Source organism: Rutilus rutilus, assembly GCF_951802725.1.
Source record: "Rutilus rutilus genome assembly, chromosome: 20".
NCBI lineage: Eukaryota > Metazoa > Chordata > Actinopteri > Cypriniformes > Leuciscidae > Rutilus > Rutilus rutilus.
In genome coordinates this window covers 34,036,808-34,059,551 of record NC_140225.1, presented here as the reverse complement: position 1 = coordinate 34,059,551, position 22,744 = coordinate 34,036,808, and the positions used below count along the sequence as shown (strand labels likewise).

At 41.9% G+C, this 22,744-nt stretch overlaps 1 protein-coding gene across 7 annotated transcripts in view; it reads left to right on the top strand.

Moving 5' to 3' along the window:
* The window catches only part of nrxn1b (neurexin 1b), a 145,219-nt gene that overhangs the window by 71,235 nt on the left and 51,240 nt on the right, over positions 1–22,744 (top strand). For all 7 annotated transcript variants that reach the window (XM_084391482.1, XM_084391483.1, XM_084391480.1 and 4 more), the window contains 7 exons: positions 282–665; positions 4,099–4,302; positions 8,792–8,818; positions 15,480–15,602; positions 17,069–17,450; positions 20,576–20,766; positions 21,036–21,209. In XM_084391482.1, coding sequence (XP_084247608.1) covers positions 282–665; positions 4,099–4,302; positions 8,792–8,818; positions 15,480–15,602; positions 17,069–17,450; positions 20,576–20,766; positions 21,036–21,209 — 1,485 coding nt within the window. The remainder of the gene's footprint in view (positions 1–281; positions 666–4,098; positions 4,303–8,791; positions 8,819–15,479; positions 15,603–17,068; positions 17,451–20,575; positions 20,767–21,035; positions 21,210–22,744) is intronic.

Genomic DNA, 22,744 nt, shown 5'->3' with positions numbered 1-22,744 from the left:
TTAACTAAATGAATATCTTTTTTGCAACAGAAATGAACCATCACTGAACTTACTTAAGCTGGACTATGACACTATTTTCTTCTAGATCTGCTGTAGAGTCAAAACAAACTTTGTTGCATTATTTTCCTGTTATCACTATAAAGCTGCTTTGAAACAATCTCTATTGTAAAAAGTGCTATATAAATAAAGGTGACTTGACTTGACTTGTCTTACTGATGCTCTACATAACAGGATTTTCTTTGCACAGTCTCACATTTTTCTCTGGCTTTGTTGAATTGCAGGTACTATCTCTATCAACGCAATTCGCACACCATACCAAGCACCAGGAGACAGTGAGATTCTTGACCTGGATGATAACCTGTATCTAGGAGGACTGCCTGAAAATAAAGCTGATATGGTGTTTCCCACGGAGGTGTGGACCGCTCTGCTCAATTATGGTTATGTAGGCTGCATTCGTGACCTATTCATCAATGGTCAGAGCAAAGATATCCGCCGCTTAGCTGAGGTGCAGAAAGCAGCAGGCGTAAAGCCCTCCTGCAGTAAAGAGGCACCCAAGCAGTGTCTCAGTAACCCCTGCCAAAACAATGGAATCTGCAGGGAAGGATGGAACCGTTATGTGTGTGACTGCTCTGGGACGGGCTATCTTGGTCGCTCCTGTGAGAGAGGTGAGGCTGGTGCTTGTTTCAAATGCCTAATACTTATTATTTCTTATTATATATTGAAGAAACTTTGTATTGTAATATTATTTCATTAGACAGAGATTTCTTGTTACATTTTTTTTTTTAATATGTGTTCATTCTATCAGAGTTTGTCTTCAGTTTCCTTTTCCAACATTTTTTTTTAATTGATATGCAGTTGGTATTCCATCCTTAATTAAATTACACATTTTCAAAAAATTTCGATTGGAACCACTTATCTGTAATAAGGATCTATATTTTCGATGATGTCCTAGTCAGTATCCGATCACTTTGGTTGGTCATGTTTATTAGGTAAAGGAAGTTTTGTGTGTTCCTGTCAAGTTTTTGATTTTCCATTTCTGGATCTGGACATCCATGCTCCGAACACTTTTATCTTTCTTGTGTCATTGAAGCCACTATGCCTATGGGATGAAATTATGCCACTTTATCTGATTTCAAATCCTGTCTTAAAACCTGGGCCCGTATCCCTAAAGATTCTGAGAATCCTCTCAGAGAGCTCCTAACTTAACCTAAAAATTCCTTGCCAGGAGTTTTAGCTTAGAAGTGATTCCAGAACATTTTCAGTGAACTCTGAGCAAGGAATGGATGGAAAATCCTATCTTAGTGAGGAGGTGTGGTTGACCCCGTTGCTAGGTATGAGTCATCATTTCAAAAGCCGTGATTGGTTGATCCTACAAGTTTGATGAAAATTAACTTTTGGTGATAATGAGCAAAGGATGTACCCTCAAATCAATAAACATAATTATACACTCTAATCCTATGCAGACTGTAATTGTAAATAATATTTCACATTCAAGAAAATATCTGGAAAATGAATAGTAAGATGTAGGGGTTATAGCCTAACATTAGAATCTAAAATATGTGAAAACTTAAGCTCATTACACCCTGTTCAAATAATGATTCGTGTCTTATTTGCTCATATTAATATCCTAGCTGGCATATTTTGTACTTTCACTCCCATATGGACCCCAATGAAAACAAGATGGCCTATCTCAAGGGGCTGTCCTTAATGAAGTAGAAATTGCAACGTTACAACTCAGTGTGGTCTTAACGAGGCAATAGCGTTGTGGCGTCGAGTTGGTGAAGTAATTGCATCTCTAAGGAGATCCACCACAAACATGATTCCTGCACGATCCAATCTGTAGCGTCTCAATAATTCCCTGTCATCCAGTGTTTGCAGGACATCTCTCCTGCCTCCTCTGTTGGCCATTTTGTGCAGCTGCTTAGGGGAACTCCTAAGCCACTAAAAGTCCTCTTCCCTGCTCTTAGCAGATCTCGCCTTAGGAGCCCTTTTAAGCGCTAGGAATCTTGAGGAATAGCTTTTATATTAACTGGGATTTTCGTGTCACTTTTAGGGGAAATTCTAAGAAAACGTCATGACTCTGAGAATTTTCTTAGAATTTGGCCGCTAGGAGCCACTTTTTGCACAAAAATTCTTTAGGGATACGGGCCCAGGCTTTTAATGTGTAGTTCTGTCTGGTTCTTATATGGTGATTTTATCTGTATGTTGCTTATTTATCGTGTATCCTTATGCTTTTATTGTACAGCACTTTGGTCGGCCTGTGGATGTTTTTAAATGTGCTTTAGAAATAAACTGAAATTGAACTTAATTAACAAATGCATGCACAATTATCCATGAACGTGATAAATGTTGCAAGTGTACCTGTCATGGGTGGTTGTAGTAAATCCCATGACACAGGATAATGATTTTGAAAAGTTTTTAATAAATCCGAAATCCAACAAATAACATGTAGTAGATCACAGCTTAGCACAACCGCGTAAAACATAGACGACACCGAACACTGAATAAATGGAACTAAGTTAGGCTTAAAGGAACACGCCGACTTTTTGGGACTTTAGCTTATTCACCGTATCCCCCAGAGTTAGATAAGTCCATACATACCCTTCTCATCTCCGTGCGTGCCATAATTCAGTGCACCCACTGCTAGCCTAGCTTAGCACAAAGACTGGAGGTAAACGACTCCAGCTAGCATACTGCTCCCAATAAGTGTCCTCAGAAGTAGCAGTGCTTCGCCTTCTGAGAATATAGTTCCCAGTATGTATACGGTTAGAAGATGGCTGTGTCTCATGTGACCTTGTTATTCGTACACGCTGTTCATTATACAAATCACAACATGTAAATAGGAAAATGTTGGCGTTATTTTGTCACTTATTGGGAGCAGTATGCTAGCTGGAGCCGTTTACCTCCAGTCTTTGTGCTAAGCTAGGCTAGCGGTGGGTGCGTCAGACAGAGTTACGGCACGCATGAAGATGAGAAGGGTATGTATGGACTTATCTAACTCTGGGGGATACGGTGAATAAGCTAAAGTCCCAAAAAGTCGGCGTGTTCCTTTAAATACACAGAATAATCAACATAACTAGAAACAGGTGCGTAACATAATCAGAAACCACTGAAACTAATAATGACTAGGAACAAACTAAACAGAACTAAACAGAACCCTGACAGTACCTTACTATCCACAATCAAATGCACTTCCCTGTCTATGACATTCAGAATTACATCAATGTGCAGCAGTTTGTATAAATACAGGCATGTTTGTAAAAACTTTTGTATTTGTGTATCATAATTTGTGAATAATTTACAGAACAACCTGAGGTGTTGATGTGGCCATGACATGAAGCAGAAAGTACCATCACTTAGCATTTGTATGGCAAATAATAACTTCATCTATTCTATGTCTTGGGGTAAGACAAGTTTGATAAAACATCAGACAAACGTCTCAAAATCCAATTGAATCAAAGAAAAAAAACATTAATTATTCCGGGCATTCCACTTAATCCACAAATGCACATATTCCTTGATGCATGCAATTATAACTAATACAAGAGAAAAAAGAAAACATTTGTATTCATGAACATGTGTCTGTTTTTACAAATCGCTGCACATTAATTAAATATTGAATTTCGCAGACACAAGTTGAATGGCATTTGGTTATGGGTGGTAAGATTTGTTTGCAACATTTATCAATTTCATGGAATTGATAAGACTAATCTTACCCCGTACTGTGCCACCATGTACTGTATACTGTCCTAGGAAATTTGAAATTATCTAATCATTTGATTTCAGCACATAAACATTACCCATCCAATCACTGTTACATTGATACATTTTTAAGATCATGAGTTGCATATGTTAACATTAGTTAATGCACTGTGAACTATCATGAGCATGAACATATCCAACACATTTTTCAGGGAGTCCAATCCTTTTCCACATATCACTCCGCATGTCAAGAGTCTGCATGCAGCATTTTCGCTTCCAATGTGGACAGATAAATTAATTGTCTTTTTTATCAGAAAAAAAGCTATTATGTTTTATTTTATTGAAAGGGAAAAAACTATTTGTGGTCAATGACATTACAGTACCTCTCATCCACAGATTCCACCATCCTCAGTTACGATGGCAGTAAGTTCATGAAGGTCCAGTTATCTGTAGCTATGCATACAGAGGCTGAAGATGTGTCACTACGGTTCCGATCCCAGCGGGCATACGGCGTTCTCATGGCAACCACTTCTCGAGACTCTACAGACACACTGCGTCTGGAGCTGGAGACAAGTCGTGTCCGACTCACAGTAAATCTAGGTATCAATGCTATACGCATCCTATCACACAACTGTGACCAAATACACACAAACTTAACCAGAACTTGTCTTTCATTTTTCTCTGTGCTTTCATGCACACACGACTTGCAGCATCACACACACACACACACACACACACACTGTTGTCGTTAAGGTGGACATGAAGAACCCTTCAATGCTGAGAGTCTGCAGCTCTCCATACACACTCAAACACCTCAGCTGTGCTCTGTGTTAAAGAAGAATGCTCTGTGTTGGATAGCAGCCCTCTTTGTTGCCTTTCCTATCAGAAAACCACCCGTTTCTCAGAGCAGTGCCCTTTCAGTTTTGCTTTGAGTAATATATTCACAGGGGAAACCTGTGAACTTTAGAGATCAAAAGTTTTCCACATGATTTAGCCATGTCTAAAGGCTGATTTATACCTGTGCTGTAGCCTCTACGCTCTGACCTACATGGCTGTTTGCATTCATAGTTCTGCACTGGGGTGTCAGCTTCATTCTGCAAGTATACAGCTAAACCATTAGATTTATTATAGATCAGTGAAATAAATATATTATCATAGGTATTACATTATTAGATCACTAAGTTTATTGTCTTTTCAATCCATTTTTATCTCACAATTCTGAGGGGGGAAAATTCATCATTTCAAGATATATAGTTGTGGTCAGAATTATTTGCCACCCTTGGTAAATGTGAACAAAGAAGCCTGTGAAAATAAATCTGCATTGTTAATCCTTTTGACTTTTTATTTAAAAAAATTCACAACAATCGAACCTTTCATTGAAGTAAAACAATGTAAATGAGTTGGGGAAAAGTTTTTCTCTAATACACATTGGCCACAATTAATGGTAACTTATATTCCATACTTTTTTGCAACATCCTTTTACCAAGGTAACAGTTTTAAATTAGGTAAATGTTTTATTTTTTTCACACACACATATTGTCACTTCAGAAGACATTGATTCGTCCACTGGGGGTCGTATGGATTACCGTCATGATCGCTGAGTTTGGTTATTCAAGCCCCAAATATACTGTATTCTCCTTCATATTAAGATTTTTTAGCACACCAGTGTGACTAGAAACATAAAATTGTCCAGCAATGACTTCTTGTTTCACAGGAGTATAAATATGAGGAAACACAAAGACCGCATTCCCTTAGTCAACCATCACAATGAGTACAACCAAAGAATATAGTTTATCACCAATCTTCAGCTCAGAAAAAGATTGTTGAGCTTCACAAAAAAGTGGCTGTGAGAAAATAGCTAAAGGATTGAAAATTCCCGTTTTCATTATCAGGGCAATAAAGATGTTACAAGTCTGCCTGGAAGAAGATGTGTGTCTATATTGTCTTAATGCACAGCAAGGAGGAGAGTTTGAGTGGCCAAAGACTCTCCAAGGATCACAGCTGGAGAATTGCAGAAAATAGATGAGTCTTGGGGTCAGTAGCACCTAATCACCACATGTTGTTTGGGAGGGAAGAAAAATCATCTGCTCTCATCCCAAAAACAAACTCCAGCATATTCAGTTGCCAGACACTACTGGAACATCAAATGGGACTGGTTTCCATGGTTAGATTAAACGAAACATAGAGCTTTTCGGCAGCAAAACCTCAAGGTGGGTTTGGTGCAAATAGGGAGAAAAAAGTACCCCATGTGCATGATTAAATATACTGCTGGATTATTTTATTTACTGCTGGGTCTATTTTTCTGCTGGAGGTCCTGGACATCTTCAGATACATGGCATCATGGATTCTATTAAATACCAACAGATAAATAATGGGCCATGGTTGGATCTTCAATCAGGATAATTATCCAAAACAAATATCAAAATCAACACAAAAATGGGTCACTGAGCACTAAATGAAGCTTCTGCCATGTCCACCCTAGTCCCTTGACTGAAAACTGAAGAGGACTTGGACTTGGGAATTTGAAGGATCTGGAGAGATTCTGTATAGAGGAATTGTCTCTGATCTCTTGTCAGGTGTTCATCAGGACTCAGAGCTGTTATCCGGGCAAAAGGAGGTTTAACAATGGATTAACAATGCAGATTAATTTTCAAAGGCTTCTTTGTTCATATTTACTTAGGGTGCCAATAATTCTGACCAGGACTGTACATAGGGGATGGCATTAGGGTGAGTAAATGATGAGAGAATTTCAAAATTTGGGTGAACTATCCCTGATATATAGACTTGAGTCTACAATTCACCTGGCTGACCGTCCCAGTGAATTGAGTTTGAGTATTAAATGAAACGTTTTACTGTGTCTGTTTAGTAAGAGCATTTCCTCACATGATGAGCCAGCTTTGGTCTTTGACTGTGTGCGGCCACTTCTCTGCTGAGGTTGATGGTACACTAGGCTGAGACCCGTTTCTGGTAAACTTGGATGAAATATCTCAATAAATCTGTACCTAAAAACTGACATAGTGATTTCAATGGAAACTTGTTGAGAAACATTCCTCCCTACTTTTTATTCAGGGAATTCAGTAAACATTTAAGCAATCTCTATTTCAGTCCAAAAAAGTTCAACTACAACTAATTAATCAATTGCCTGCAATAAAACGTACTGTTTTTAGCACTGGCAAGTTTACCATCCAGTTGTCACAGCCTGACCAATGGTATGATGCTCTATAGAACATGCATAAAAATATTATGTATTATGCATATAATATTATGCTAAATCACTTGGAACTTTCCATGAATATGGTGCACTAGGATGCAATAAACAAGAAAGGAAAAGACCACTCTTCAACTATTTTATATTGAAGCAACAGGAAAATTCTGGCTTCAAGGTGACCCCCTGGCCCAATATAAATGTATCTAACATGAACAAGAAGATATAAAATGTATATTTATTCACTTATCCAAGGTGACTTATAAATAAACTATAATGTACAACAGCAGTTCCCTATCTGTTTGTCACATTAAATGTTATGTCGATGACTGACAATCATCTCTGAGTAGTAGAAAAACGGCCAATGGAATTGGCGAGTGAGATTTGCATGCAGAGCCACTCCCCTGTACATACAGGTATATAAGCTGACCGGCAGCTCACTCATTCAGATTTTTACTTCGGAGCCAAGTGGTTGCGAACAGCGATCACTCTTTCCAGTCACCAAAGCAGCATTCAAGAAAAAGAGTATGCAACAGAGTAGATCTCTCGTGCCGGTGAAAGGGGACATTCAGCGGGTTTCGCCATTCACACAAAAGCACAAAAGAGCAGATTTCCCTTAAAACAGCAAGCACGGGCAGCGAACGTCTTTTTAAAGATGCCCATTAGGCTGAGAGCATGCTGAGACGGCGTTCGTGGATGGTTCATATCCTCTCTGCGAGAACATGATCATGTCGACACTGCGGTCGCGACTCTCTTACCTTGTGAAGGCTAAAGTCTACTCTGATGTTACTCAGCCTGCTGTCTCTGCACAAATCAGAGCCGCGAGTATGGTTAACACTCTGGGAGACCTGAGGGTTACAGTTACCCCTTTTCCACCAAGGCAGTGCTGGTGCCGGTTCGGAGCCGGTGCCTACTCGCGAACCAGTTCTTTGTGTTTCGACAGCTAAAGAACCGGTTCTCGGCCAGGAAAATTGGTTCCAAAGCGGCACCAACTCTTTGCTGGACTAGAACCGTTCTTTTACCACGTCATGCTTACGTCGGGGGCTGGGGGCGGGGTTATTGTCGAACTTCTTCTTAAACGTAACCTCCGTCTATAGTAATCCAGACGAGCAGCACAAATGTGTTCTAAACGTCTTCTTCTGACCCCAATATAGGATCGCAAAGCCAGGAGAAACATTTGCAGAAAGACGATGTAGTCCGTCATTGTAATTGTTACGCTTGAAGTTGGCACAAGCGTTTCTGGGAAAGCTAAGACGTATGGCAATGTACACAGTGACGTAACGATGTCGTTCGCTGGGCTCTCTAGTCAGTGGAAAAACAAACAGGTTCTGAGAAGGTTTGCAAGTTGAACCAACTTTGAACCAGCACCAGTTCCGAACCAGTTCTTTTTTGGTGGAAAAGGGGTAAGTGAGAGTGTTTCCGCTGGGCCAATCCCCACCTACCTCCCGCTCCTCTAGCGTGTCATGTGCCGTCGAGCTGCCGGGTGATGGCGCGGGTCTTTCTCACAAGGGACCCAGCATGTTATTCGACACTCTGGGTGAGGATCAGATGTCGATAGCAGCATTGGAGAGTGGGCTCTGGAGAGGAAGATGATGTTGAACTCTGAACACCCCAGACATAATATTTTGTACCCTATTTGTGGAAAGTGCCAATTAAAAAAAAATGAAAAGAGGGCAATATTCCCATTCAGAAGTATTGTTCGGACAATGTTTCCAGTTAGAGTTCAATGTCACTGGAGTATATTTGGGTGAATGGCATGCGTGAGCATCAGGGTCATTGGTGTTCTTGTGTGTCTGTCCCCAGAGAAGTGGGTTGTGTGCTTCTATGTCTGCAGATGTTACTTTGAAGGCAGAATTTACATGTCCTTTATTCTTCCCTATCTAGACTGTGAGAGGATAAACTGTACCACAAGTAAGTTACACTTTCTCTTCTTTCATAGCTTCCATTTACCATAGAATAATTTTTTAACCTGTGCAATGGGAGATTACAGTGAAAGATTGTTTCGCTTAATGTTTGACTTACTAATGCTTGACATGACAAATTAAATGACTTTTGTTTAGAACATCTATTATTGTGTCAATTACAGCACTATCTTTAACTTGTTCCCACCAGTGTTATGATCAAAACACAAATAGAATAGATGGAGTCCATCAACATCTCAGAGCCTCACAGTCGTTTCCTCTTCATGGGTTCAACATTTCATTCTGTAACATTAGTCAGTTTTGATTTATATTCTGTTGAATGTTTGATGATCATATTCTCTAACATGTGCGTCAGCAATACTTCTATCATTGTTTCTGCTTCTTCTTCGCCTGTGTTTTGATCCAGAGAGTCTGTACTCTTTTAAAAGATGCGTAATAGCACCACCTACCATATAACAGTAAAAACATGGATTGCCCGGTCAATGGCAGGGAAAGAGTTGGACATGTAGGGTCACTACATGCTTTTATATTAATGGAATATTGTTCACTTGTAATGTTAATAAAGTTTTGCAAAATATGATTATCCTCTCATTCTGACCCTCTGTCAGAAACACTGTTTTGGTGCAGTGTTTTTCAAGACTTGTCGTTAAACAGCCATTATGATTGGCTAATGTCATTGCATCTCTCTCCTTGTCACTTCACTATTCACCTCTGCTGGGCAGGTTATGGAAGTGATAAGGTGTTGTGCTATTGTGGATACAAATGTCTTCCACAGTGTGGAAGTAGGAAACAAGTCATTATGGCAGCTTGGTTTTTAATAAATGCTCTTTTTGCACTAAGGAGGAGTTTTTTTTTTTAAGTACAACTTCTTACACGTCTAAAGATCAAAGAACATTTGATATCTTGTTTCATGAACCCACCCCCCTCCCCCCTATCCAATTAAAGTCCAATTAAACTGCATGTGGGAACCCTGGGGAAATAGATAGTATAGATGGAGACAGGAACACCAAACAGTGCTGGGTAGTAACTGATTACATGTAATCTGTATTACGTAATCAGATTCCAAAAATGAAGTACTTGTAATTACAGTTATATTACATTTTAAAATACTTGTAATCAGACTACAGTTACTTTTCTATTGATTACATTACATGTTATTCTCACAATGTCAGTCAATTATTCATAATTCAATGATTCTACTTTGCTTTCTATAAAAGTCTACTGCTTATATACGTTAAGAAGGTTTTCCAGGTTTGTGAAATTGCACACACACAACAGCCTCTAGTCATGGGCCACACTGAAAACTGAGACCCACAGCGTTTGATCACTGCATTTATAGAAATCATTTCACTTTTAGTGTTTTCTTATCATTGCTGCATTGCATATCTAATCAGCTTCTGGCGAACAGATTCATTATTATTTGAATTATCCCTCAGTGAGTAATTTAACCATAATGTATTACTGTCTCTGGAAGGCTTTTGTCTGTCAAACAAATAAAAATGTGCACATTCACATAATTTCATATTTACATGCAATGCAGGGAGTCCCCAACTTTTTTGTCAGCTGAACCTCTTTGCCCTAATATATTTACTTATAAGTGTCCTATTTACTTATAAGATAGGTCAATAATAAAATCAAGCCAATAATAAATAATAATAAAAAGGGAGTTCTGGGCATATGGTCTTGGTTCTGGTGGCAGTATGACCGCAGGTATCTCCGATCTCCTGGATCTTGCTCTCAGTCTGGCTGTTGGTCTGTGGATGGTACCCTGAGGATAGACTCACATAGACGCCGAGGAGTTTGAAGAAGGTCTGCTACACCTGGGAGATAAACTGGGGACCTCTGTCCGATACAACGTCTTCTGGTAGGCCTTAATGACGAAAAACTTGTTGGAATAGGAGTTTTGCGGCTTCGGACGCTGTGGGCAGGCCCTTGATGGGGGTGAGTTTGCAGGCTTTGAAGAACCAGTCTACGATGCATATGTGATGGTTGGATAGAGGGAGGTCGGTCATAAAATCAATGCCTAGATGAGACCAGGGGCGTCTGGGTATCGGCAGAAGTATCAACTTTCCCTCGGGTAGCTTCCTAGGTGTGTTGGTGATGGCACAGTCTGAGCACCCCTTGATGTACCGGGAGATATCCTGGGCCATGTTGAGGGTTGAGGGTTTGCTGGCTGCCTGGGTGTCCAGAGCCCGGAGAGGTGTGTACTGAGTCCATGAGGGACAGACGGCAGGCGGATGGTACATACAACCGTCCCTCAGGACCTCCCGGCGGAGCAGGTTCATTGCGGGTGGCTTGGAGGAGTTGATCGTTGAAGGACCATTGGATCGGACTGACTACCATGGCTGGAGGGAGAACAGGTTCTGGAGGACTGGATTCAGGTTCCGGATGATACAGACGGGACGAGGCATCCACCTTGCAATTCTTGATACCGGGTCGGTAGGTCACAGTGAAGTCGAACCGTGTGAAAACAGAGCCCAACGGGCTAGTCTTGGGTTGAGTGGCTTGGCATCTCTGAGATATTCCAGGTTCCGGTGATCTGTGATGACTTCAAAGTGGTGGTGAGCTCCCTCCAGCCAGTGTCTCCATTCCTCCAAGCCGAGCTTGATCGCCAGCAGCTCACGATTTCCAATATCGTAATTCTGCTCCACTGGGGACAGCTTCTTGGAATAGGAGGCGCATGGAGTCAAGGAGGCTCACCCTGCCACTGGGATAGTTCCGCTCCAAACCCGGTAGTAGAGGCGTCAACTTCGACCACGAATGGGATTTCTGGATTGGGGTGCACCAGGATTGGAGTGGTAACGAAGGCATTCTTCAGCCATTGGTAGGCTTCAGTGGCCAAGAGGTTCCAGGACAGAGACTTGGGCCGGTTTCTGAGGAGTGAGGTGAGAGGTGAGCTGAGGAGACTGTAATTCTAGATGAATCTTCGATAAAAGTCAGATAAGCCTAGGAGTTCCTTTATAGTGACATGTTGGGGCCAGTTGTGAATGGTGTCCAACTTCATCTGGTCCATCTGGATACCTTGTTGGTCGATGATATATCTGAGAAACTGGACGGATGGAGTGTGGAACTCGCACTTCTCCAACTTGAGATAGAGGTGGTGTTCTCTCAGCTTTTTGAGGACCGCCTGTGTTGGCGATGTTCGGCCAGGTTCCGGGAGTAGATCAGAATGTCGTCGATGTAGACGATGATGAAGCGTTGGAGGTACTCCTGGAAAACCTCACTCATATACCCCTGGAATATGGAGGGGGAGTTGGACAGGCATCACATACTGCATTACCTGGTACTTGTAGTGGCCTGTCGAGGTGATGAACGCCGTCTTCCATTCATCCCCCTCACGTATTTGAATGAGGTTGTAGGCGCTTCGCAGGTCCAGTTTGGAGAAATGCGAGTCCCACAGAACTGTTCCAACGCGGCAGGGACCAGAGGAAGAGGGTAACTGAATTTGACAGTCTGAGAGATGTGTGCACGGTAGTTGATGCACAGCCTCAAGCCTCCGTCCTTCTTGGCCACAAAGAAGAAGCTGGAAGCGGCAGGGGGCGTCGATGGTCGGATGAAACATTATTTGAGAGCCTCCTGAATGTCCATGAAAGGCAGTCTTTGAAGCAGGAATCACTCCATTGCAGAATTTCTCCAGAGTTCCAATTGATGGTGGGTTCATGTTGGTTCATCCAGGGGCGTCCCAGGATGAGGTCAGCGGTTGATCCTTCCAGCACCATTAACGTGATCTTCTCCTCATGCATTCAGCCAACGCGGACCAACTGTGGGGGAGAAATGACAAATGCGACCACGGCCCAGCGGTTTGCCGAGAATTGTATGGATGGCTAGTTCCTGGGAGCAATGTTTCCTCTGGAGATTGAGTCTTTGGAGAAGTTGATGAGAGATGTAGTTCCCTGCGGACCCGGAATCGATGAGCGCTTTGCGCTGAAACGAAAAGTTTATGGGTGAGAATTTGGACAAGTGTGCGAGTGAGGGGTACAATCTGAGGCAGGAACTGGATGGTACTCACCGCTGGGCATGGTGGTCGAATTGGGCAGTTCATGATGATGTGACCTTATCCCCCACAATACAGAAATAAGTGCTGTAGTAGCCTTCTTTGACGCTCCGCGTTGGTGAGATGATATGCGACGACCTCCATGGGTTCAGGTGCTGGAAGGGCGACAGATGATGAGGTGGGCGGAGGATGCGGAGCGGGTTGATCCAGTGAACAGGCTGATAGACGTTGGGAGATGTGCACAGTTTTCTGAATGAAACCCTCCAGACTGACGGTATCGTCATAAATTAACATCTGGTGGCGCTCTTCCGGGTTGAGACCCTGCGACAGGGCCGTCTCATTCCACCCGCTAGATGCCGCTAAAGTGTGGAACTGAAGAGCATATGCATTGATGGAAGGATTACCTTGACAGAGGTTGAACAGCTGATCGTGAACGGATAATACTGATGCAGTTTGACCGAAGACTTCCTTAAAGTGGATAGTGACTTGCTGAATGATGGTGGTGACTTAGCTGGCGATGACTGAAGTGGATTCTCTGTGCAGGTGACGAGTGAACACGAAGACAGGAAATCTGGATCAGGATGACTGCTGGAAGACTGGAGACTTGACGAGACGATCACAGGTAAGTAGAATGGTAAGGAGTCTGACGGTAAGCAGTGGTAACTACGACGAGACCAGACAGTGAATGGATGGTGAACTGTGAATATTTAGGCTGTGTTGATGAGGGAGTGCAGGTGTAGCGAGTCAGTAATCTGGTGTGAACAAGTGGGCGGGACCTGGTGATTGGGTGATGATTGGGGCTGTGACGGTGTGGCTGACTCTGTGACAACCACACCTAAAACAGAAAACTTTAAAAATAATATTCCCTCTGTACTTTGGAAACTGTGGGCTTCCATAGTTACTTTTGTTGAAATACATAATACATGAAACAATTTTGACAGTAAATTGGATTGTATATGTTCAGGGGTGTGAAGTAACAAATTACAAATACTCACGTTACTGTAATTAAGTAGTTTTTATTAGAAATTGTACTTTTTTGAGTAGATTACAAATTGTGTAATTTTACTTGAGTACATTTTAAGTGATGTATCGGTACTTTTACTCCGCTATTTTCCTTCCATTTGTGGTCATTACTCATTACATGCTTGTTTTAATTTTATTTTTATCCATCAACGTGATTGGATCGAGTAATCGGTAGAGAGACATTTTCGGTAGAAAACTTTAACCGCTAGCCTTATACTGTACTCGGAATATGTTGCTACGGGTGTTGTGCAGTGACACACAGATCTGTTCGGTGAAGCGGTCATAGCTATTGACCAATCAGCATTAAGGAAAGGAACTATCTATTTTATGAATAGAAATGTTACAAACAGGCTTTTTATTTTAGCTCCAAGCCAAAACACTTGCTGTATTTTTGGCACCAGTGAATCAGTCACCATTTTCACCCCTCAGTTTAATAAACAGAGCAGTCTGCTCCTTGCTCCCTCAAACAAAACGAATTGTTTAGAGCAAGTTTTGCCTCACACCACCTAACAAATGCAGCTGAGCAAGTGCAGTGACCTAATTCCAATGTTTTCCTTCCATGTGGCACAAATCGGATATGACCCACAAACAAATGGATCCCAATATTCTCAGATGGGTTTCAGGCCTCATTTATGTCTGAAAATAAATCGGATATAAATCGGATATGTGCATTTGCGTCTGCCATGTAAGCGGACAGATCAGATATTCCCCAGTCAATGCGAGTCGTACGTCATTGAAAAAGTGATGGTGGCAAATGACATCAACTCAGGTGGACACCAACCGCAATCACATGACTCTTTTCAATGGTGCAATTGAGGACCAAGGCTCAACCCCTCGCTTTCCTGGGTCAGTGCATCTACCACAGGTTGTTTCGCCAAGTGTATAGTGAACATGCAGATATTGGATATGGCAGTGTAAATGCGGCCTTAGTTTGTATCACCTGTTTTTATGTGTTCTGTTTCTGTTTTCTTTGTTCCCCATGTTCCCACTCATTTGATAACATCGTTTATGATTGCGTTCATCACCTGTTTCCAGTTGAGTTGCGCATTATCTTGTGACTTTAAGCCCTGAGTTTAGTTCAGTCTTTTGTTCAGTGTTGAATTTGTAATGTGTGCAAAGCTTCTGCGTTTGTTTACTCACCGTGTTTGTCTGCTGCCTGTGTTTTTCCATTTATTATAATTTTTGTCAATAAATTAAAAAAGCTGCATCAAGATCCTCCTCTCCTGTTTACTGTAAATGACTATTTTTCCTAGCGTAGGGGTGGCATTTAATGATTGTACTTTTCTTTTTAAAGTGCATATAATTACATATTTTTGGCTTTAATATTTGCTTACCGTTTTATAAAAGCAATAAGCTACTCCAGGTGTGCTGTTTGTTAATACAGTCTCACACTTTATTGCTTATATATCCCAGAAAGTTGTGCAAGGTGGCTCATATGTGCCAAAATCTAGACTTAATTTGTGGATTTATTTCTTTGTCATCATTACTGATGAAGATTTCAGGGATGTATTTTTACTAAGGTGATATCATTATTACTAAATGTCAGTGTTGTCCACCTGTGTTGTTTTGAGCTTCTGTTCTTTTTTCCATTGCTTTATGAGTGTGTTTAATTGTGATCTGGGCTGTCCCACAGGCAAGGGACCCGAGACCATGTTTGCTGGTCAGAATCTGAATGATAATGAATGGCACACAGTGCGAGTGATCCGGAGAGGGAAGAGTCTGAAGCTGTCTGTGGATGATTTGCCCACTGTGGAAGGTATCCTATTCTGTTTCCTCCTGTTCTTTTGCTTTATACTGTTACAATGGGAGTTACACATTCTGACTATTTAGTTTACCTGTGCAAGTTCATTTGTGCATTTGCATCTTGTGCAGTTGTAATATTATGTTTTTGTTGCATATATAGCTGATTTATCTCATGCGTTTGGTTGGAGTTATTTAAACAGCCACTAGTTCAGACAGAAATGCCCGACATTATGATTGGATTATCTAAAAAAAACAGTCATTTTAGATTACTTTATTATTATTTTTTAACATTGCAGTACATTACTAATAATCTAGCAGTGTTATTCTTTCCTTGTCATTATTTTCTTGAACAGTTTAATTAACATTGGTTAATTGTCTCATCATGACGTGGATGGAATGAGGCTTTGAAATCAAGTCCATTTGGACTTAATCTTCCAAATTTTCTTTCTGGAAAACACCTATTAAAATATATACTAAAAGGCTTTTCACACTGTGATTGACACCGGGTTATCGTTTCACTTTATTTTGATGCTCCCTTTAACACATTCTGTTGACTTTAAGTAACGTTGCACCTACATGTCTACTAGCTCTCATTAGAGTGTTAGTAGAGTATTAGTAGATAATGGTAGGGTTAGGGTTAGAATAAGTTATAGACTATCACAATAAAGAGCTAGCAGATATTAAGCAGACAGTCGACTAATACTCTAAAGAGAGTTAGTTGACATGTAGTTGTGTTACTTACAAAGTTACTTATTGTCAACAAAGTGTTAAAAAGGACCATCAAAATAAAGTGTTACCCACACTTATAATTTAGAAGTGGGATTGGCATTGGAGCAGGATTAGAGCAGATTTTACTCTGTTACTCACGGTACCAAACTGAACAGTGTACAGTGTGAAAAGATGCACTGTTAGAATGTTACGACTAGATGCTTAGCAGTCCACAGCCATTCGTGTGCCACGTAAATGGTGACAGAAAACGCAACAATTGGAGTGAAGATGAGACTCTCATTCTTACCTTTATTGTCCAAAAAGTCTGTTCAGGATAAACTTGATAGTACAGTCGGCAATTTATCATTTGAGGACATGCAATGCTGAAGCGTTTATATAAACATTTCGCAAGCGGCGTTCGTCCAATCAGTGACACTGACACCGCAAATATGCAAATAAGGACTTTAACCCTGGGTTTAGGAATGTAGAGTTTGAAACTGCAGCGTATGAACACCCAGGATTAATTGTTAACCCCCGGGTAAATTATGAGCAATGTGAAACATGAAGCAAGATAACCCAGGGTTTACAGTGATTAAGGGTTAACTATTTCAAGTGTGAAAAGCCCTACAATAGGCATTATTGCGGTCCATATTGTATGATAAGTTGATAAACTAATCATCATGATAGGCCTAGTTGGAGTTTGTTTGCCTTTTTATGATCCACATCATGAAATAAACCTTTAATTTTTCTCAACACTCTGCCATGAAACAGGAGAGATACCAGGTGACCACACACAGCTGGAGTTTCATAACATAGAGACGGGGATCATTACAGAGAAACGCTACCAACCCGTCATCCCCTCCAACTTCATTGGGCATCTCCAGAGTCTGACATTTAATGGCAAGCCATACATCGACCTCTGCAAGAACGGAGACATTGAATACTGTGAAGTCAACGCCGTGATCGGATTTAAGAACATCATTGCAGATCCAGTGACCTTCAAGTCCTGCTCAAGCTATGTGACTCTGAGCACACTGCAGGCGTACTATTCCATGCACCTGTTCTTCCAGTTCAAGACCACCTCATCAGACGGACTCATCATGTTTAATAGTGGAGATGGAAATGATTTCATAGCTGTAGAGCTGGTGAAGGGGTACGTTATGGAGAGACAGACATGAGCATTACAGTTAGATGCTCTTAGTGCTGTACATGGTTTAAGTGAATATGTGCATTAATAATTAATTTATTGATTCAATCATTCATTCAACATTTTCATTCCCTTCCAAAATATTTTATAAGTCTTGAAAAAAAAAAAGAAAAAGAAAAAAGAGATATTTCTAGGTATGGAAATGTATCAATGTGCACAGGTTAGTGTGGAATTTTCCTATTATTATTATTTTTATTATATCAGACCTATTTATATTTAGATCTTTAAAATCATCCATATTATTGACAGTCGAGGTGCTATCAAAATTGAAAATATTCATCCCTAACCAGTGATTTTATTTCTCAGAGGTTTGCCCTTCAATAGGTCAGGAAACATAAAGGAGGCATTGAGACAGAGATATTGAACTGACAGTGTATAGAAAAATATGATAACTTACTTAAAGTGTCACATATGAGTGGCTGTTATTAATGCACAACAATGAATAAACAGAAACCGTCTTTATTTAACAAACTAACATGCAGGAGAGTGCTAGAGAAGTCAGAATCAGAATTCAGGAATTCAGGCAGCAGCGATGAGCATCCGAGGTGGAGTCAGGGTGCCAGAGGACTGAGGCGAAGCCGATGGGATTGAGGAATAAGGTGGAGCCGGAGGGAAGGCAGAGTCTGACAAAGCCAAATGGGTGGAGGGTTGAGGTGCAGCTGAAGACCCGGAAGTCCTTGGCGTAGGTAGAACATCGTCTGACCAAGGGGAAGCCGGAAGGGTGATGATCCTAGGTGGAGCCGAGGGAGGGATGAGTCAAGGTGGAGCCGACTGGTCACTGAGCAGAGGTGGAATGATGGGCTTGGCGGCTGGAGGCGGAACCAGGGGATCCTTGTGCTGATGTGGAGCTGGAGACTGGAAAGCTTGAGGCAGATCTGTGGAGCAGCGTGGAACAAACAGAGGAGGAGCCGAGGGACTGAAGGCAAACAGTCGGGCCGTGGAACTGGCAGTCATTGGAAGAGAAGGTGGGAGAGGGAGGTTGGGTGGGATCTCTGTGCGGGACCAGCAGAGATGCAGGAGACTTGGACCTGGGCAGGACCAGTGGAGACGCAGGAGACTTGGAGCTGGGCAGGACTAGTGGAGACACAGGAGACTTGGACCTGGGCAGGAACAGTGAAGACGCAGGAGACTTGGAGCTTGAAAGGACCAGTGAAGACGCAGGAGACTTGGACCTGGGCAGGACCAGTGGAGACGCAGGAGACTTGGACCTGGGCAGGACCAGTGGAGACACAGGAGACTTGGACCTGGGCAGGACCAGTGGAGACACAGGAGACTTGGACCTGGGCAGGACCAGTGGAGACGCAGGAGACTTGGACCTGGGCAGGACCAGTGGAGACACAGGAGACTTGGACCTGGGCAGGACCAGTGGAGACACAGGAGACTTGGACCTGGGCAGGACCAGTGGAGACGCAGGAGACTTGGAGCTGGACAGGACCAGTGGAGACGCAGGAGACTTGGACCTGGGCAGGACCAGTGGAGACGCAGGAGACTTGGACCTGGGCAGGACCAGTGGAGACGCAGGAGACTTGGACCTGGGCAGGACCAGTGGAGACACAGGAGACTTGGACCTGGGCAGGACCAGTGGAGACGCAGGAGACTTGAACCTGGGCAGGACCAGTGGAGACGCAGGAGACTTGGACCTGGGTAGGACCAGTGGAGACACAGGAGACTTGGAGCTGGACAGGACCAGTGGAGACACAGGAGACTTGGACCTGGGCAGGACCAGCGGAAACGCAGGAGACTTGGACCTGGGCAGGACCAGTAGAGACGCAGGAGACTTGGAGCTGGACAGGACCAGTGGAGACGCAGGAGACTTGGAGCTGGACAGGAACGGCAGGGATGGGAGACACAGGGAAACACCCCCCTCAAATTTCTCGTAATAATTCCCAAAGGCCATATGCAGCTCACCCTCAGAATCAGGAGTGTGGGCGGGGCTCCATTCCATGACCTCGTACTCCAATACACTCCCACTGTTACTGACGATGTAGCCGTCTCACGCACCTGGTCAGACCTGGTCAGACAGGGTGGTGGTTGTCTCAGTCCTCTTTACTGGCTTCACGGTAGGCTCTGGTCTCAGTCTGTGGTGGGCTCTGGCGTTAGCTCCGTGCATTGTGTGGGCAGTGGCTGGCTGGGCTCTGGGTCCGGAGTGGGGCAGATGGAGATCTGTTATTCACCAGCACCCACTGCACAAATGTGACGAAATCCCCCTGTGGACCACCCGCTCTGTGAGGCACACCTGAGGTGAACGGTCCACAGTCCGCATAGTGGGTTAGCCATGCCAAATCTAAAAAGTCCCTTGTGTGGTCCTCCAGTGAATGGTCCTTTTGCTCGAGGCAGAGCAACTAAACAGATATTCTGTCATGTATGAGTGGCTGTAATGAAAGCACGATGATGAATAAGCATGTAGGAAAGCATTGGAGAAGTCACATAAACACAAACACATAACCATAAATGATATCGGAAAACTGAACCATTGAAACTGGGGGTTTAAATACAAGTGTGCGTAATGAACGTAAAACAGATCATGTGTGTGAATTAAATTAACAACTATGGAGACTAACTAGAAACACAGGCAAACAGAAACAGGGAGAACCAAACTAAAACACACTGAAAACTAAACAAAACAATAAAATTTGCAGATTCCTTGTTGCGTCCGAAATTGGTTGATTGTAATGCATATGCATTACATGCATTATATGCATTATGCTTTCTAAAGGAAAATAATGATTAATTATTACCAAAGCACAATTACTCATGAGACCATATAATGCCTTATAAGGTGCATTACAAATGTAATTGACAAAAAATATTTAAGTTCTTATTGAGATGTCTGACTTTTCATTGCAGGCAACTTGAGGGATTATTTAGATTACTTCTGTTACTCTCGACTCGAGCAAACATGTCAGTTTAGGGTCTTTATCTCAAGAGTAAAACTTTTCTTCACCAAAATGTCTCCATGTAATTACATCTCTATCTAAGAAAAACAATCGAGATATTACAGAGATCTTGTTTGTGATTTTTCTATCTGTATTCAGCTTGCACCTGATAACGGGTCTTAAATCTTTGTTTAGCTACCTGCATTACGTCTCAGATCTGGGAAACGGTGCTCATCTCATCAAAGGAAACTCAAACAAACCCCTCAATGACAACCAGTGGCACAATGTCATTATCTCCAGAGACACAAATAACCTGCACACTGTCAAGATCGACACCCAGATCACCACCCAGACCACGGTGGGGGCCAAAAACCTCGACTTAAAAGGTAGATTTCACATTAGTGTTATTGTAACTTGTCAATTCATACAGCCACTGTGACAAAGCGTTTTATCGATTAAAAATATTTTTTAGATCCACAAATTAATTTTATACAATAATAAATGCATAATATATTATGTTCCTGTGTGAACTGATTTCATTTTAAAGTTTAGAGAGAGAGAGAGAGAGAGAGGATGAGAGGGATGTTAACAATATATGATATTTAACTATATCATTATGAACATTATGCTCTCTCTTTTTTGGCTCTCTTTGCAGGCGATCTTTATATTGGTGGTGTTCCCGAGAAGATGTACAAAGATTTACCCAAGTTAGTTCACGCAAAGGAAGGATTTCAAGGCTGTTTGGCATCTGTGGATCTGAACGGCCGTTTGCCAGACCTGATGTCAGAAGCGCTGGCCTGTGTTGGACAGATTGAGAGAGGATGTGAAGGTGACAACATCTTTTTTCTTTCTGTGTAATATGCGGAATAATGCAATAATTATTGATGCTACAAGATCTGATCACCCTCTCAGGGGTTTATTTTGCAACCATGGCCTGCTGACTCTAGATAAGTGAGATGACATGTAGGGCCCCCCACAGGGAACCTTCAAAATGTAACCTTTAGGTATGGTGGCCTAAGGTAACGTCTGCCAATTCCACCAAGTGGTTCAAATGTATAATTTGTATTAATTAATGTGACTTTTAATATTTCAGACATGTTCAAATTCCAAATCTTTTAGTAGGTTCCTATTGGTAAGACTGACTTACTACAGGTGACATTTTGCCAATACCTCCCTTCATGTATGTACAGTACCCCCCCCCCCCCCCCCCCATTTCTTACTGTTAATATCTGTAATATCTGTAAAAAAAAAAAAAGCCTATAGACTAAACAAGTACTAATACTCATGTGTATGACGTAACGGTTTTCACAGATTCGCGTTTTCAAAAACGTGCCTTTTGAAACCCGTTTTCAAGAGTTTGTGTTTTCAGGCCACCAAAACGCTGTAAATGAATGGCCAAAACGCATAAAAAGTATTCCATTTTTAGTTGAAAACGGTGTTGTGTAAACAGCCCCGTGGTTTACTCAGTTTACCTCAGTAAGCATTCTACACTCTCACTATTATTGCTGTTGTCACAAGATTTGTTGTATCTGTTATGTTATATATGTTCATTGTGTCTCATGCAAATGCAGAAGTTTTCAGTGTCTGCCGGAAACACTCCTAAATGGGGATAGAATGATTTCTGCTGAGTTGCTGCATGAAATCTACTTTACATACACAGTGTTATACCACAAACAACATTCATATTTCATTCTGTTTTCATTACATTCCTATTTTACATAAATGACACATTGACCTTTTTCTTGGCAGCTGCTTTGTCCTTGTTCGAAAGTCCTTGTACTGTGTCTGGGTGTTTCACAATTCATTATTGATGAATTCTCATTTCCTTTCCTCGCGTCCTTGCTACTCTCTTTTAAGATTCAAGGGCACCATGTAAGGAAAGGAAACAAGGTGGAGGAAGAAGTTGTGCACAAGGGAGCCGTATGCCCGTATGTTGTTAAATATGAATTAAGATATTCATGTGAAATTTCATTAGGGTATTGAGAAGCACTCCATGCGTAAGGGCACAAGTGTGTTTTTTTATTGGTCCATCTGGAATCAAGGAACCAAGAGCGCTTTTGAGTATGAAATAATTTTACCAGATTTTACCAGATTTTTACCTGGTTTGCCAAAAGTTAGTACCATTGAATCTTCATAGTTTTGCTTGAGACAGATGCACCATTAAATGACTGGATGGGAACTTTCTGCCCCAAACATCCTCTTTGCCAATTCCAAGGTTGCAATTCCAGTATTCCAGGATTGCATGTTAGATGTGACCAAAACCTGGGAAAAACCATTCACAGGTCCCAATTACAGGATTCAATGCGTTTTTGGTGATGGATGAGGCAAATCAGACAAATCAGATCAGTCACATGAAGTGACCAG